We start from the raw sequence: 17094 nt of genomic DNA, 5'->3' as shown, positions 1-17094 counted from the left end.
TAGAGCGACAGTGGAATATGCGCCAAAGAATTTTTACGTGGATTTGGCGAAGATAATTTTACGCGCCGCCGACGTCGTTCATGTCATTTCCGTTGGTCATTGAAGTTGTTACATTTGTTATAATTGTGCACCAACTTAACACATTTTGAATGCCGCGATGTTCTGTATTCCTTCATAACAATCCAAGCAAAAACTCTGGATTAGTCATCAGCCATCAGCTGATCACATCGTCCAGCCGGCTGGCCGCAAATTTCCTTGGAATCAGGTGTTGTGTGTGATTTTGATGGCATTTAACACTCAGCCTATAAGCACATTTGGCCATGTCTTCTCCAAAATTCTAGCCTTAGAAATGACAGGATGCCCCGACTAACTGGAGAAAATGAACGCTCTCCTGTACATATGCACATACGCAGCATGTCAAGTTTTCTTTTTATGTACATAGGATTTTGGGTTCCCTCATACCAAACATCCTTCCTAAAAATCTGAAGATTGAATGGCCGGAATGCAATAATTTTTGGGGAGGGCCCCAAACTCCACCGAGGGACCCATGATTTTTCGTGCCCTCCCCCCCCCCCCTCTTGGCGAACGTTAGTTTCCTATTCAGTTGAGGAGGGCGGTGCTTGGCACCCCTCCCCCTTCCCCTTGGGTTCCAGCCTTCACAACTTCGAGAAGGCGGGGGCCCAAATCGAGGAGTATATATATATATATATATATATATATATATATATATATATATATATATATATATATATATATATATATATATATATATATTGGTTCATTGATATATGGGTTAAGTCATTTTTCGCTGTTCAGCCCCTCCTCTCAACTCATTACACGGAACGACGCCGCTGTGCTTGATCATTTCCCAATTTGAGAGCCGGCGATGATTTTACGGATCTATTCGACTGATCGGGCTTGCTGGCAAATTTGTGCCTGCGCGTAAACCCGTAGTGCGGGAAGCAGTAGCTTTAAATTGCATACACCACGCCCGTGGTGTATTTTCAGTCGTTCATGCTCAAACAAGTCAATATTTAAATATGTGCGAAAACATCCCAAGTCAACGATAGTCTGTGGGGATATCAAGGCCGAATGCATTCTCCGTTTCCAAGCAGCGGGGAGTGATGGGGTAAAGCTTGGATGGGCATTGGAATCATGGGGCAACATATTGAGCTGACAGTTGAAAGAGACGGGGTAGAATGGCAGTGTGCCGCGATGGGGTATAGAATAGGACTGTTTCATTGAGGCTTGAGTCGAATACAAGATGTCAAGGGACGGCTCAAGAACGATTTCCACTTTAGGCTACCCGAACAGAGAGGCTGTGCGAATTAAAGTCAAGGTAAGCTTACTCTCCCAGCTACATATAAAGCATGTGGCCCTCTGTGAAAAATAATTGCGAGGGATACTAGATGTTGGGATGTAACTGCAGCACTGGTGCAATTTCAGCACTGTCTTGGTAAGAAGTGATTTACGGGTATTTATGCATCGTTTTTTCCTTTGTGGAGGGTGCAGCTGTTCCAGGTCAGTTGAATTATGATGTCTAATTATTGTGATTGTGATATGAGACAAAATGTACTGTTCATATGATAGGAGCTCCTTTCATTTAAAAAAATCTGTCTATAATAAAACTGGCAAATGAAGGAACCATCATTTGCAGGTATTAAACATTGAAATGACCCAATTTGACATGTTCTTCCTTGAAAATGATTGCACTTTGTATGTGCCTAGAGAGAGACATGATGTGGAATACCCAACACATGTTGTCATTGCATATAATCACCACATCCTGGCAACATTTAGCAAGATTGGAAATTATCAACACTATTAACTGAATGCAATTTTACCTTTTTGACCAGCTTAACCATTCATTACTTAATGACATATACATGCTGTTGTTTTCAATAATTAATTCTTACAAAGTGGATGGACACAAATACATATGGTGGGTGTGCATCAGGCACAGATCCAGCCAAAAAGGAAGGTGTATGTACACCAGGTTTGCACCATCCTAAAATGTTGGGTATGTTATTGTTCCCAGCATTACACACACTTACAGTCCTGGGGTTAGCAAGTGTGAACATATAAAAATCCCCACAAAATCTCAGCTCAAACACCACCTATGCCAGCAGGCCAGTTTACAGAACAGACAAGGTCAGATCACCAGGTAGTCATAGAAAGATTTGAAGTGGGTGTGGAGATGGCTTATCATATCATAGGACTGTTGAACCCCATAATTGATATGCTGTGCTTGATTTGATATTGGGATTTCAAGGACCATCATTCAGCTCCACTGATCTGTTTGTATGACTTTGGCCCCACCCAAGACACCACTTCATTTTTTTATCTGTTGTCCACATCTTTGCCATTTCTCTTGTAAAGGCCAAAATCTGATGATTTTGCCCAAATTTGCCTGCATGGCATGCACCCTGAGCTCTCCAGATCAGCAGCACTGGCAGTGAATGCCTTTACCCCTTGGCCACTGGCATGATCTACATAATGATGACCTGCTTAGCTGGCTCATGTGCTGGTAAGAGGCACATGTTCTGAGGAGGTTTCATGTTTCAAGCTAAACTGTGAGGAACTAGGTTTTCAGGTCAAGCCCTGCATATTCAGCTTTGGCAAAAACATTGTGTACCATCTGGCAATTAGTGTGTTCAATGCAAAATTCACCAATTAACAAAGGGTTAAAGAGTTGACAGTCAGTTACCAAGACTCATACCATTGTTACATTTAGCATTTAGACACATAATCTGGACCATTTTGCTGAGTTTTAATGAGCTGTTCTTAGGTGATGACTGAGGTGATCACATTGTGACAGGTGACTTCTATGGCCATTTCTGTCTGGTACTCAAACTGCTTTGCCAACTGCAGAGGAAGTTAGAAGCTGAGTCAGTGCCGTAATGCCCAAACAACATCTACACACAGATAGGTTACTCCGTATGTGTGAAGGGGGGGGGGGGGGCAGAGCTCAGGGAGCACTGATCATAACATTACCAAATGAGCTGTCAGTGCTGTTAAAGCCATCAATGCAGGCCTATCAGCTTCCTGCCTCCCCACCCCTCCTCCAGGGCCGCATCTCTGACCACTACACCTGGCGACTGCACTTGCCCACCTCCAGCATATAACAAGAATATCAAGTGATGCCCACAAAGTAGTGCTTATTGGACATGACCAGTGCTCACTTCTCATCCTTTTACTCAGAATTGGTTGAGTTTGAAACAGATGATACATTGATGCATGATTAATCACCCTGACATGGTAAGGGTGCTGCTTACAGATGCATCAATCAACTAGGAAAAGACAATATTTCCGTGTATGCTGCCAATGCCAGCCCAAATTGGTGCTGTAGTGTCATAAAGCTAGTGTGAGCATTTGCAGTCTATGTGCCCTAAACTCCAAACATGCTGCATGGGCATCACTGGGTGGGTGGGGCATCACACACAGCACTCCATTGATCACTGAAGGCCATGTTGGAAACTTGGCAAGAACTTTGCATCAGTAGCTATTATTTTTGGAGGTTGTTGATGGCCACTGTACCCAGCCTTGGTTTTGGAGGGTGTTTGACCAAGTCTCTAGCCACCCTATATTTTGGAGAGTGTAGAAGCCTGATGCACAACTGCCCTCCATGTTGTAGAGTGTATTTGCCTGTCCTTATTCTTTGATAGTTATATCTGATTAACTTTATTATTTTTAACTATGTTCATACAGTGCAATGAATGTTGAAACCCATTGATGCTTCTAGGAGAATACAAGAAAACTTGCTTCAGTGTTTATTTTATCTTCTCTTTAGTTCATTGATCAAGGCTTTTGTTATTCTTTCATTTCCGTACAATAATCACAACTTTGTTTTTAAGACCTAGCTGCAAACAAATTAATGCATATTTTGTCACTAATTGATGTCTTGGGTATGCTCCAAGTAACCACATATGAAATTTATGATAGTTTCATTTGTCATCCTGCTGACCATATTATTCCATGTTCCATTTTTCAGAAGATATTGTGTAACAATAGAAAAACAACAATATTTTGGTGTAACTCACCTGTCACATTCAGAACAGTTGCTGTCTCGGTAACAGTAATTGAACTCCCTTCGTCAATAAGGGACACTTTTGCAGCAGTGAAGAATCCTGTGTCGATCCGTTTCCAGATGTTCTGGCCAGGGGGCCTGCCGCATCAGGGAGGGGGACCAGTGTATTATGTATCCCTCTGAGGGTCTCCATACTGACCAGTGGGCTACCGTCCCTGTATCGCCTGAATGGCAGCTGGAAGGACCCCTGGATGGGTCTGTATGCTCTTTAGCCCCTAGCCAAAACATTTGACCTGTGGAAATTTGGAGTTAATATTTCCGGAACGGAATTAGCAGTTGAGGCAGCACGAGCAAGAGCGATTATGTCATTGCATTGCGTAATGGCGAGTTCGCGAGTTCGCGGTGCTGCGCGTGGTATTCCGTCCCAAGCATCAGTCTGCAAATCACACTGGTGAAACCGCCCAGGATATCTTAAACGCGTATTTCGATTGATGTCACAACGCGTTGGAAGTACTTGTTTCCGATGGGTGGTCATTGCCGCCTGGCCGTCGACTGCTGCCGTGTGTGGTTGCGAGGCCGACGCCGCGCGGCGGATGGGGGCTGCAACGCCGGGCGTTGGCGCGTGGTTGCCTGACCATGACCGCCGCCTTGAAACGACGAGCTTTCTTGTAATCGATCGGAATGATTTGTTCATACATTTGGTTAACCAGTGTCTCCTGGTATTATTGAAAGTCAGCTATGCTTAAAAGAATAGCTCAAATGACCAAGTAAGTCTGTTTGCTGCCTGCCATGCAGAGGAAGGGGCGGTGGCTACATGTTTAATCCAACATTTACCTCTGTCACAAAAGCTCGCTGAACATACATTGTAACTAGTTGATGATTTATTTATCATATCCAGTATAATGTTATGCGATGTCGCCGTTTTAGCCGTGCTGATTACTTGTTTGTTTGCAGAAATATGAGGATGACCAGGAGCCCGAGTACCGCAAGTTCAGCGTCGACCCGCAGATCACCACATACAGCATTCTCAGATGCCTCCTCTCCAGAGCATTCGAACTGAAAGGGTAACTTGGCGCGGTGTCGCAGGACCAACACGTGACGGTGGTGTGTTCTAGGGACGTGCAGCTAGAATTCATTGAGCGGCAAATCTGTTTTTTGCAAGTCTTCTCTCATGGTCCGTATTGTAGTCACGTTACAAAAAGCTAGGAATTCATTGGGCTTTGTTGATCACTTTAGGGGATAATTATTTGCGGCCTTATGTTTCTGGTTGTATTTGACATGACTGTTTATTGATGCTTGTCAACAGGGAATTCGCCATAACCTACATGGCTATTGATGACTTTGGAGAAGAAACATTCCTGGCTTTGCTGTCGGACTGGGACCTTGATGCGGCCTTTCTCAGGTAAGGACGCTGAGTAACAGGACTGCCCATTATTTGTGTTGCATTACCTACTCTTATGAAATGTTTAAGCTGTTATTTTTTACATAAATTTAAGTAGTTTCTGTTTAATGTATTCTGCCATTGATCACCGTAGCTAACAACATGAGCATGTCAACCACACAAAGCTCCAGTGAAACATACGCCGCCTGCCCACCGGCGCCGCCACTTAATCCGGCCGCATTCCGGCCGACCATGAACGCCAGACCGCCGCGTGCATACGGTGACCGCGCGCTGCGCCGTCGGCAGCGCCTCCGACCCGTACCTGAACCTGCGGCTGGAGGTGCGTCCGTTCGACGTGAGCGGCGGCTGGGAGCCGGAGGCCGGCCTGGACCTGACCCAGCTGCGCAAGCCTTCGGCCGAGCTGCGCCCCCTGCCGGCGCCCGGCCGGCTGCTCGGACTCGGCAGCGTGCTCAACCAGGTGCGGGGTGCGCGGCCGTCAGCCGCCGCACTTGGCCGGCTTCGAAGGCCACAGGGGTGTGCGCGACCAATTGTGGGAGGCAGAGGAGTTCACCCAGGCGTACAGGTATTAGCGCCGTGCTTTGCGATGCGTGAAAACACCTGGGGCCGCAGCCGCAGAGTCGCAGGTGGCAAGTCAGGCGTGCAGGCGGCGAACATGAGATGGGCTCGGTACCGTGGCTCACCGAGTGTGTTGGCTGTTTCAAACCAGGATTAGCGCAGCAGCGCCGGGGCTGTGTCGTGTGAACCGCACGGAATGTGACTCAAGCAAGAAGTGTCAGGTGTTGTCACTTTGCACCTCTATCATCATATGCTTTAAGAGGCCCGCGCTAAAGTTCGCCTCTTCCTCTAACGCAAAGGCGTCCGGTGATCATAATCCGCCGCACGCGTGCCTGGCCATGCGTCCGTGAGTTTCCTTTGACCGTCGTCTGCCGTCGCCAGGTGCAGAACACGTTCAGTTTGATGTCGCGCGCGCTCAACATGGGCGACGAGAGGGCGAGCGCGCCGGCCGCTGCGCCGCCGCTCACCGACACAGAGTTCCACAACTACCTGGATACGGTCGGCCGGCTGGTGCAGCCCAAGGAGCTCCGCGTCGCCATCTACCGGGGCGGCGTGGTACCCACGCTGCGGTGAGTCGCCGCTGGGTGACTGCGGTGCGGCGAGCGCTTCCGACGCGTGCGTGAGTGAATCAGTTTTTCACGTACGGGTTTCGTGTTCGGGGTGGGATGTTCAGAACTCGTCAGCTGCCGTTTGGCTTCTGTAGTATTGCTCGGCCGTCCACGCTGGCCATATCAGCAAGGAAGATGGGGCTACTGATAATATGGCGGTCGCGGTTACTGGTCTCCAGGTAACAATGGCTGTCCCTGGTTCGCGGTTGTGTCGAGCATTTCACAGGCTCGCAAGTATCATCCAGCGTGGGATCTGAGACCCCCAAATTCAATCTGTCTTTGTACGTTTGCGTGCATCGACAGTGACTTATCGTTATCTCAGGAAGGTGGTGTGGAAGCACCTGCTGAACATCTACCCGGAGGGCATGACGGCCCGGGAGAGGATCGAGTACGTGAAGCAGAAGTCCACCGAATACAGGGAGCTGCGCGACTGCTGGATGAAGATGGTGCAGGAGGGCAGGTGGGCATCTCTCTCTCTCTCTCTCGTCTCCTTCTCTCCTCTACTCTCTCTCTCTCTCTCTCTCTCTATCTACCGAGGCTCTCGTCGCCTCTCGAGCTCTCTATCTCTCTCTCTTCTCTCACTCCTCTTCTCTCTCTCTCTCTCTCTCTCTCTACGCTCTTCGATCCCGCTCCCGCTCCCGCTCCCGCTCCCGCTCCGCTCCGCTCCCGCTCCCGCTCCGCTCCCGCTCCCGCTCCCGCTCCCGCTCGCTCCCGCTCCCGCTCCCGCTCCCGCTCCCGCTCCGCTCCCGCTCCCGCTCCCGCTCCCGCTCCCGCTCCCGCTCCCGCTCCCGCTCCCGCTCCGCTCCCGCTCCCGCTACGCTCCCGCTCCCGCTCCCGCTCCCGCTCCCGCTCCGCTCCCGCTCCCGCTCCCGCTCCCGCTCCCGCTCCCGCTCCCGCCGCTCCCGCTCCGCTCCCGCTCCCGCTCCCGCTCCCGCTCCCGCTCCCGCTCCCGCTCCCGCTCCCGCTCCCGCTCCCGCTCCCGCTCCCGCTCCCGCTCCCGCTCCCGCTCCCGCTCCCGCTCCCGCTCCCGCTCCCGCTCCCGCTCCCGCTCCCGCTCTCGCTCTCGCTCTCGCTCTCGCTCTCTTGCTTTTCCCCACCCGATCTTGCTTTGGCTATCCCACCCTTGCCGTCTTGCCGTCTTATCTCATCCTTGCCCTTGCGAAGTCAGACGCCTTGCGGTTGGAAACAGTATTGCCAGGCAAATGCATTTCCGGCTGCAGATGCGTCACCTGAGTGGCGCCGGTCATCACCGATGTGTCACCTGAGTGGCGCCGGTCGTAACCGATGTGTCACCTGAGTGGCGCCGGTCATCACCGATGTGTCACCTTAGTGGCGCCGGTCGTAACCGATGTGTCACCTGAGTGGCGCCGGTCATAACCGATGTGTCACCTGAGTGGCGCCGGTCATAACCGATGTGTCACCTGAGTGGCGCCGGTCATAACCGATGTGTCACCTGAGTGGCGCCGGTCATAACCGATGTGTCACCTGAGTGGCGCCGGTCATGACCGAATGTGTCACCTGAGTGGCGCCAGTCATAACCGATGTGTCACCTGAGTGGCGCCGGTCGTAACGATGTGTCACCTGAGTGGCGCCGGTCATAACCGATGTGTCACACTGAGTGGCGCCGGTCATAACCGATTGTGTCACCTGAGTGGCGCCGGTCATCACCGATGTGTCACCGAAGTGGCGCCGGTCATAACCGATGTGTCACCTGAGTGGCGCCGGTCATGACCGATGTGTCACCTGAGTGGCGCCGGTCATAACCGATGTGTCACCTGAGTGGCGCCGGTCATCACCGATGTGTCACCGAAGTGGCGCCGGTCATAACCGATGTGTCACCTGAGTGGCGCCGGTCATCACCGATGTGTCACCGAAGTGGCGCCGGTCATAACCGATGTGTCACCTGAGTGGCGCCGGTCATGACCGATGCTCAGGTCGAGGCGCCCGCCATACGGTGGTTGCAACGTCACGTCATCCCATGTGATCTCATTTGGCCTGATCTGACCTGACGTGACCTGATCTCACCTGATCTCAGATCACGGAGGAGATCCAGCATGAGCACCAACATGGTGAAGAAGGACGTGCTGCGCACAGACCGCCACCTTCCCTTCTTTTGCCGGTGGGGATGACAACATCAACGTCGTCGCGCTCTTCAACATCCTGACCACGTGAGAGACGCGCGCGGACTTCGGCGGACCTGTACGGCAGCCACGCGAGACGCATGTCCGGACATGTGCGGCGTCTCGCCGTTGGCCACCGGGCTAGGGGCATTTAGCTAAACCATAACATTTCTGTTGGAGACCGGGGTTGCTTTTGGAGATCGGAGGTGGTCCAGGAACGTAGCCCAGGGCGGTGGCGCCGTCGAGCCATGACCCCCCCCCCCCTCCCCTTAGCCAGGACGTTAACGCTGAACATTGAGCGATTGTCGCAGGAATCCGGTCGAGTTTGGGAACCTTTGTAACTTGACTCACCCGTAGCAGCAGTCTGGTCACGTACTCGACCGATGACCAGTCCGGATCATAGCGCCGCTGGAGCGGACTATACGGCCGTGCCACGCAGCAGACGGTCGGGCGGCGCGTGCCAACCTTACGCGTCGTGCGTCCGCGGCACAGGTACGCGCTCAACCACCCGTCCGTTGGCTACTGCCAGGGCATGAGCGACCTGGTGTCGCCAGTGCTGTACGTGCTGCAGAACGAGGCGCAGGCGTACGTCGGCTTCTGCGGCCTCATGCGCCGGCTCAAGTGAGTGCGTCGCCGCCCTGGGCCTGGCCCGGCGGCGGCGGTGTCTGGTGCGGCGGCGCCGGTCACGGGCTGCGTCATGAGGGCTGTGGCGATGCGTGTGGTGGAACAGGGATCGCTGTGCGTGTGCGTGTACGTGTACGTGTGCGTATGCGTGTGCGTGTGTCAGGAATAGTTGGGTGCGGGAGCTGGGGTTGAGTGCAAGATCGGTGCAGTAGAACTACTGAAGAGCATGTTGTATTCGTGCGTGAGTGCCTGTGAGGTTGGCCAGTGTGTCGGCACTATGATAATGTGTGTGCTGGGAGGCTGGTGCTAATGCTGCAGTTGTGACCAGCCGTGATTGTAGGCCTGTACCTGATGAGCGGCCGTGGGTGCCCCGCACCCCCTCCCTTGTTTATCTCGGCTCCCCCACTGTGGAGCACAAATCACCAAAGTCATCAACGTGACTGAATCAGCAACAAAACACCTGTATGTCCGAAACTCTGGGCTTACGCCCAAAGTGCATCACGAATCTCGGTTCCGGTGGCTCAGCCGGGCCACGCAGTTATTCTGGGCGTCACGCCAGGCGCGAAAGAGAGGTTGGTTCGTACGCGGCGTGTCGGGTTGCCGTGGCCGGAGTTTAGCGGGATTGCCGGCGCTCACGCCCGGCCCCGGCCGCCGACAGGCCCAACTTCGACATGGATGGGCTGGCGATGACGGTGCGTTTTCAGCATCTGACGGAGGCGCTGCAGTTCTACGACCCCGAGTTCTTCGAGTACTTGAAGGACAGGCAGGTGAGCGCGGCGAGCCGGGCCGAGGCGGTGCGGCGGGCCGCTAACGGCCAGGACCATCCGTGCTCTGTGGGCTGGCCCAGACCCAGACCCCAACCGTCTGAATGTCGTTGGCCCCTTGCAGCTATGGGACGTCCCGCGACGCGTTGGGTGGATCTGGTCTGATGACTTTCGTCTCGTGTCGACTGACGGCCTGGCGTGAAGCCATTATATCCGTGCCTACTGTTCTTCAATTACTCAAGCGTTGCGTCCTTTCTGCCCTTCCCCGCCCCGACCTGTTTTCGAAATAGCCTTGAGATCGTGAAGTCTGATTCACTCAGCTGACCTCACTCCGTCACGGACCGGCGTGGCATAGTCGGCCGTGCTCCCTGGCCACGGCTCTACCGTTTGTTGCGCGCCGGCGTCTGACCCGGGGACCCCGCATGCGCTCCGCGCCAGGACCGTCTCACGTGCCGCCCCTCCCCCCCCCTCCCCCGGCAGGCCGACGACTTGCTCTTCTGCTACCGCTGGCTGCTGCTGGAGCTGAAGCGGGAGTTCGCCTTCGACCATGCCTTACGGATGCTGGAGGTGTTGTGGTCCTCGCTGCCACCGGACTGTCCGGCCGAGGGTCTGCAGCTGTTCGAGCGGCGGTACACGGGGACGCCGCCGCCGGAGCCGGCCCGCCGCGCCGGCCCCGGCGGCGCGGCCGCAGCCGGGGGCGCTGCGGCGCCGTCCCACCACCGCCTACAGCAAGGTGTGCGCCATTCGCCGGCAAAGCTCGGGCACCGTCAGCCTCGGCAACAGTCCGCTGCTCAAGAAGGAGTTCTCTTCCAGCGAGGCCGCCGTCACCGGTATGGCCGCCTCCAAGCGCGTGCACAGCCTGGACGGCATCGCGGCCGGGGCGGGGCGGCGGCCGGGCGCAGCGGTGGCGGCGGCCGCCGGCCGCACCCACAGCGAGGAGGAACGACAGGCGCGCAAGGAGCGGGCTGCTGCGCGAGCGGCGCCTGCAGTCGGACCCGGAGCTGGTGAGCCCGCCCGGGGGCCGGCTGATCCGCGACCTGGCCGAGTTCCGGCGACTGACGCGCCAGCCGCCGCCGCGGGGCTCACGCTGGAGCTGGAGCCCAGCGGCGAGAGCGGGCCGGCCGCCGCGCCCGCCGCGCCTCCCGCGCCCGACGCCTCGCCCGCCGCTTCACCCGCCACGCCCGCCACGCCCGCCACGCCGTCGGACGAGTCTGACTTCGGCTCAATCGAGTGCCCGGCGGCGACCGAGATGCGGCGCGAGCGCGAGCGGCTCGAACGCTCCACCAGCTGCTTCATCGAGCACGCCGCCGCCGACGCCGTCGACATTTTCGAGAACCCGATCCTGGAGGAGGACGCTGAGGTTGGGCACGGCGCCGGCGGCGGGCGAAGCGCCTGACGAGGCCGCCCTCTCGTCGGTGGGCTACTCAACGGAGCCGGCGCCGCGCGCCCTCCTGCCGCCGCCGCAGGAGTTGGGCGGCGGCAACCCCTTCCTTATCTTCCTCTGCCTGAGCCTTCTGCAGCAGCACCGCGACATCATCCTGAGCCGCCGCCTCGACTACCAGGAGGTGGCCATGCTGTTCGACAAGATGGTGCGCAAGCACGACGTGACGCGCACGCTCGATCAGGCGCGCAAGATGTTCACCGACTACCTGAAGCGGGACTGGGGCGTGGCCATGGGCGATGAGGTGGCCGGCGGGGCGGATGTGGGCGTGTGATGCTCAGCCGACGGCTCTGGCAGACGACTCGCCGGCCGGCTCGTGGCTGGTCGGCGCGGGCGGCGCGCCAGCCGCAGGAATGTGATATCGATGGTCGAATGGGTGGGGTGGGCTGAGTCCGAGCTCGTCCGAGTGGGTCCCCGGCTGGGCGGCGGCGGTCTGCGCCGCTTCGGGGCGCAGGGGCGGAGAAAGCCGGCGGGGGTGCGTTCTGGCGACGGTGCTTTCCGGCACAACGATTGCGCTGTTTTGCTCGAGTCTCGCAGTCTCGTAAGCCTGTAGCTGATCAGCCGTTCCTTGTCGCTCCGGAGAGCGTCGGGGAACGGTTTCTCAGCTCCGCGAGGGCAGTCCGAAGTCGACATTCGTCTATTCCTGCTGCCTGGTGACGGCGGGGACGGCCCGCCGCACGCTGGGTGGAATGCGGCCCGGGCTGTGGAGTCGGCAGCGGGCGTCGAGGTCCTGCTCGAGCTCGCGAGACGACGGCGAGCGATCAGCCACCAGTCCCCGCGCTTAAACAAGCGGCAGACTTGACCGCGGGCGGCCAGTTCTTCAGCATTCCAGCGGACCACTGAGCGTCTTGACCAACGATATGCAGGGTCCAGTCCCGCATCAGGTGGCGGTGATTAGCAGGGTTCACGCAGCTTCGTCTATGGTGCCCGGCCATGTCAGCACACGGGCACTGAGCTCTCCGACCACGCCTCCGTGGTGTCTGAGTATGTATTTCCATTGCGGGTACGCTCATTCTTAGCTTGTTTGAAATCATGGTGTGGCGCAAGTCCGCAAAAGCCTGTTGCGGAAAGTTTGACGCGGCGTTTGCTTCCGTCGCGGTATGTCGTCCGTTGATATTAAGCGTTTGTCTCCTATGTTCGTTTATTGTGGAGTTCATTTGTCATACGTTTAATCGAGTGAAGAGACAATACGATGGTCATTATTCTCACTCCGATTTCGTCTCCAAAATCCTTATAGCTTTAAAGGCGGGGAGCACAACATGGGACGGTCTTGGTGCGGCCAATCGCAAAGATGCCGATCCGATATACTTCAAGCTAAAATTAGTTTTTAAATTTGCATGCCGTTCTTCATACAAACCTGTTCTTTACGCCGGCCCGTAACGATTTGTGATGGCTACTTGAATCATTCCGTTGCCTGCATGTGGCAAGACCTCGCCATACATACCCTGTGCGGCTGCTGCCAACATGCTTTATCATCGCCCTGGTTGCTGGGCCCAGGGCGCCGCAAACCTTTGGTGGTACGATGCAAGTCGAAAACGATAAATTGCGCGGAGGACGAGCACATTGCCCAGCGCATGAAAGCTAGATTTGTCCTCGTCCATATCGTCGAAATCCAGTGCGCCGGACTCATCGCGCAGTTTGAGTTCCTGCATTCAGAAGACAGGCGAGGTCCGCAGAAGCCGTGCTGGGAAAGAACCCACGACTCGGTCCAAACGCCCGTCGGTTTTGGCCGTCCGCGTTTACTGGACTCGACCAGATGCGTACTATGTACGACGCGTGTTGCGTGTCCAAGTCTCATCTAGGTTCAGCGTGGGATCTGCTCCCCAGGCGTCGCCTGGTGAGCCGCGTGGCACCCGCGCCTTGCCTCGCAAAGTGCAATGCATTCCGCGCCGCAGAGTGCGAGGGTAGCTCGCGAGCGGCTGGCGGCGTTATTCAGGCGGCCGGGACGGTGGTCGCGTTAGCTAGCTTCGCAGGCGTCCCGTGTCGTTTCGAGGTGTGCCGTTAATGTGTGTGGTTGGTGGTCCGTTCCGTTTTGCCGGGCTGGGGCTGGCGTGGGTGGTGGCGTCGCCCTCGGAGCTATTTATTCGTATTTATTGACTGAAATACATGGTGTGTCTTTCAGGCGTTGTTTGCCGGCTGTCGGGGGCGGCCGGCCGCGGTTGCGTGAGCGGAGACACGGGCCGGGCCACTGGGTGTCCGCCTCGAAGGTGCGATACGCTAGAGAAAAACGCGGCATGTACCGTGCGCCACCGCAGCACGCCAGCCAAGCGACCCCCTCACGGGGACTTCGGCAGTTCCCTAGATCGCTTCTTCTGCCAATCCATCGGGAGTTGTACGGCCGAGCGGCGGCGTGGGGCGTTCGTCGCCACTTGGGTGTGGCCTGAGGCGTCTAGCAGCTCAGCTTGTTCATAGCTTGGACTGAGATAAACATGACGGTAGTGCAGTGGTTAACGCGTCTGCGTTAACTACACATCTGGGAAACCAGAGGTACGAGGTTCGATTCCCCGCGGTGCCCGCCCTTCCTCGTCGGTGAGAGCTTGGGTGAGATGAGAGGTGGGTGAGAGGCAGGCGACGCCATATAGCCTCAGCAGTTGAGCGCGTCGTAAAGCCCCAATGACACATACACCAGTCCGGTTTACTGGATCGGATGACCAGTTCGGACGCGCGTCTCACGACCCGCGCCCGGTAAACCGCACTCGATCCTACTGCCCACCCATAACCGGCCGTACTGCCGCCGCGGGCGACGACCGCGACCTGTGGCGTTCGACACACGTGCTGTCGCCATATTGTCCAGGCCCGGCTGTCCCCTAGTCCGCCGCCGGGGCGTCGTCGCGCGAAACCCCTGAGGCGCTGATAAAGCGCAGTGGGAAAGGTGAACACGTCACAAAACGCCGCCGTATATTTCCAGAAATTACTCGACCGGCACAGGGAGATGCATACATAAACAGGTGATCGACCACTGACATTGCAACGAAGACCCCTGCCTCCACAGGTGGGCAGTAGCCAGCAGATCGCTGACATTGCAACTGACACACCTGCCTCCGCAGGCAGGCAGTAGCCAACAACCATACTGCCTCCACAGGCGGGCAGTAGCCAACAGACCGCTGGCGCTGCAACAGAGGCCCTACCTCCACAGGCGGGCAGTAGCCAACAGACCGCTGGCGCTGCAACAGAGGCCCTACCTCCACAGGCGGGCAGTAGCCAACAGATCGCTGGCATTGGAACAGAGATCCCTGCCTAGTCGAATCATCAATCATCCCCCATCAATCAGTCCCTGCCATAGTCGAATCATCGACCAATGTTCAATTCAAAATGATCGTGATTCAAACCCCTTTGCTCGATCCCAATTACAGTGACACTGCTCAACCACGACGCAAGTAATACCCCTGAGTCAGTTCACCGCCACCCACTTAGAGGACTATGTCCACACGATAAACCGAGGGCAAGTTTTTCGCCACCCCCGCTGAACCATGACACTAGCAATGCCCCTGAGTCAGTTCACTGCCACCACTGAAGAGGACTATGTCCACACGATAAACCGATGGCAAGTTTTCGCCACCCCGCTGAACCACGACACAATAATGCCCCTGAGTCAGTTCACTTGCCACCCACTGAAGAGGACTATGTCCACACGATAAACCGAGGGCAAGTTTTCGCCACCCCGCCTGGACCACGACACTCGTCATTCATCCCTGAGTCAGCTGACTGCTACCCACTGAAGGAAATGATACAAATACGATAAACCCCAGAGCAAAATTGTCTGTTTGGTGTGGCAACGAAGTGCCGGGTGCTCTGAACCATGATGAGCGCTCTTGCCTCCCCTTCCAAGCTCAGCATCCTGGCCGCTGAACCATCGACACTAGTAACATCCTTGAGCCATATCACTGCTATTACCAACTGAAAAGAATGATGTCCATTCGATAAACAAAGAGCAAGTTTTCAAGTTGTTCGTCACTAATCTGTTTCACCATCTGTTTGGTGTCGTAGTGATGGCGCCGGGTATTCCGAACAGTGATAGGCGCTCTCGCTTCCTCTTTCAGGCCCAGCATCCTGGCCACGCACGGCACCTCCTCATCCATCCTCTCCGTTTGAACGATGTACTGGAAGTCGCATTCGCAGATCGCACGAACTATGTCCTGCGAAGGAAATAAAACAGCGGCGTGGCTAAAACAGTAAAAACAAAAGCATTTGAATAGCATGAACAACCGCCCCGTTTCTACCACAACACATTCAAAATAATCGACTGTCTGCACGCGTGGATAAAATAAGACCAAAAAAGACTACGCAGTACATTCAAGATCATTCAGGTTCATAATAACAACATAGCCGCACAACCCCACGGAACCAAGCGGCGAAGATTAGTCACGGTTGCAAAGGCAACACGCAAAACACCGGGGAACACCTCAGCCCACACGGTTTGTTGATGTGCTCTCACGAACACATTAACAGCACACAAACCACCGTGCCGGGCCGGCCGAAGTCAGGCCGGGCCACAGCGCTGGGCCAACAGCCCCGCCCCCCCCCCCTCCACTGACCTGGGGGGGGGGGGGGTGGGGGGCACCACGGCCCCAATCTGTGGTGGCAGCATATGATGTGCAGGACTGCTAGCAGCACACAACAAGACGACGGCAAACGGCCCCTACAAATTCCCCTTGTGGCGCGGCATGTGATGTGCTGGACGGCGGCAGAACACAAGCACGGCAAACGGCCTCAGTTTGTGGCGCGGCATGTGATGTGCTGGACGGCGGCAGAACAACAAGCACCGGCAAACGGCCTCAGTTGTGGCACGGCATGTGAGGCGCAGGACGACAGCAGGCTCAGCAGGCACGGCAAACGGCCCAAATCTGTGACGCGGATGTGATTGTGCAGGACGATAGCAGGCTCAGCAAGCACGGCAAACGGCCTTGTCTGTCCGAGGCCTAGATCGGAGCCCGGTGGAAACGCGCATAAGGGAAAGCCAAGCCAGAAGATATTAGGTTGTTTTACCTTCTTTGGTCAACGAGCAGTGCTCACTGCAAGTAAAGTTTAATCAGTTCCACTCTACACAAATTTTCGTGCGAAGTTGTTCTATCCTTGCACCATCCGACGGACAACATTGCAAAGTTGCACAGCGACCAGGCAACTCTGGCTCATCGCATCTGGAGAAACTGAATAAAACAACCTCACACAAGCTGGCCCTTATTTTATTTATTTATCTATTTATTCATTTATTTTTGGCTAATCAGGCACATATGCGCATTTGACTGTACATACTACAGGAATGCCGTCTCAAACTCGTGCCTTCTTGCAAGGCTGTGCAAGCAGTATATTGGCATGCAGGTCCACATGCAAGCCCCATGTGCCAAGGCCATGTAATATTGAAAGGACGAGCACCAAACGACAACAACCACCACTCCAAGCGCCTCGCTGACAAAGAAGTCTTGCTCCAGCTGCTCTTTTGGACAGCATCGTCGACATAATGGTTGTCTGCAGGAGTGAAACTGAATGTTGGACCGAGCCCCATAATATGGGCTGCCACCCCCACCACATCTCTACAATGGTCGGGCCTTCAAA

General features: G+C 55.5%; 2 protein-coding genes across 2 annotated transcripts in view; one reads left to right on the top strand and one right to left on the bottom strand.

Annotated features, from left to right (window-relative positions):
* The first annotated feature begins 1004 nt into the window (after window positions 1–1004).
* LOC119097293 (TBC1 domain family member 25-like) lies at window positions 1005–13662 on the top strand. The gene is given in 13 exon segments (XM_037220341.1): window positions 1005–1339; window positions 4982–5091; window positions 5334–5429; window positions 5715–5886; window positions 6366–6553; window positions 6915–7052; window positions 8628–8703; window positions 8705–8760; window positions 9205–9333; window positions 9995–10103; window positions 10581–10753; window positions 10830–10946; window positions 11449–13662. Coding segments are annotated over 13 exon segments (1806 nt in total). The 5' UTR covers window positions 1005–1264; the 3' UTR covers window positions 11816–13662.
* The window catches only part of LOC119097292 (uncharacterized), a 10118-nt gene continuing 5202 nt past the window's right edge, over window positions 12179–17094 (bottom strand). The window contains exon 5 of the mRNA XM_037220340.1: window positions 12179–12280. Coding sequence (XP_037076235.1) covers window positions 12179–12280 — 102 coding nt within the window. The remainder of the gene's footprint in view (window positions 12281–17094) is intronic.

This window comes from Pollicipes pollicipes, unplaced genomic scaffold (assembly GCF_011947565.3).
Source record: "Pollicipes pollicipes isolate AB1234 unplaced genomic scaffold, Ppol_2.1 Scaffold_4295;HRSCAF=5057_pilon_pilon_pilon, whole genome shotgun sequence".
Classification (NCBI taxonomy): Eukaryota; Metazoa; Arthropoda; class Thecostraca; order Pollicipedomorpha; family Pollicipedidae; genus Pollicipes; species Pollicipes pollicipes.
This window is presented reverse-complemented; position numbering and strand designations above follow the sequence as displayed.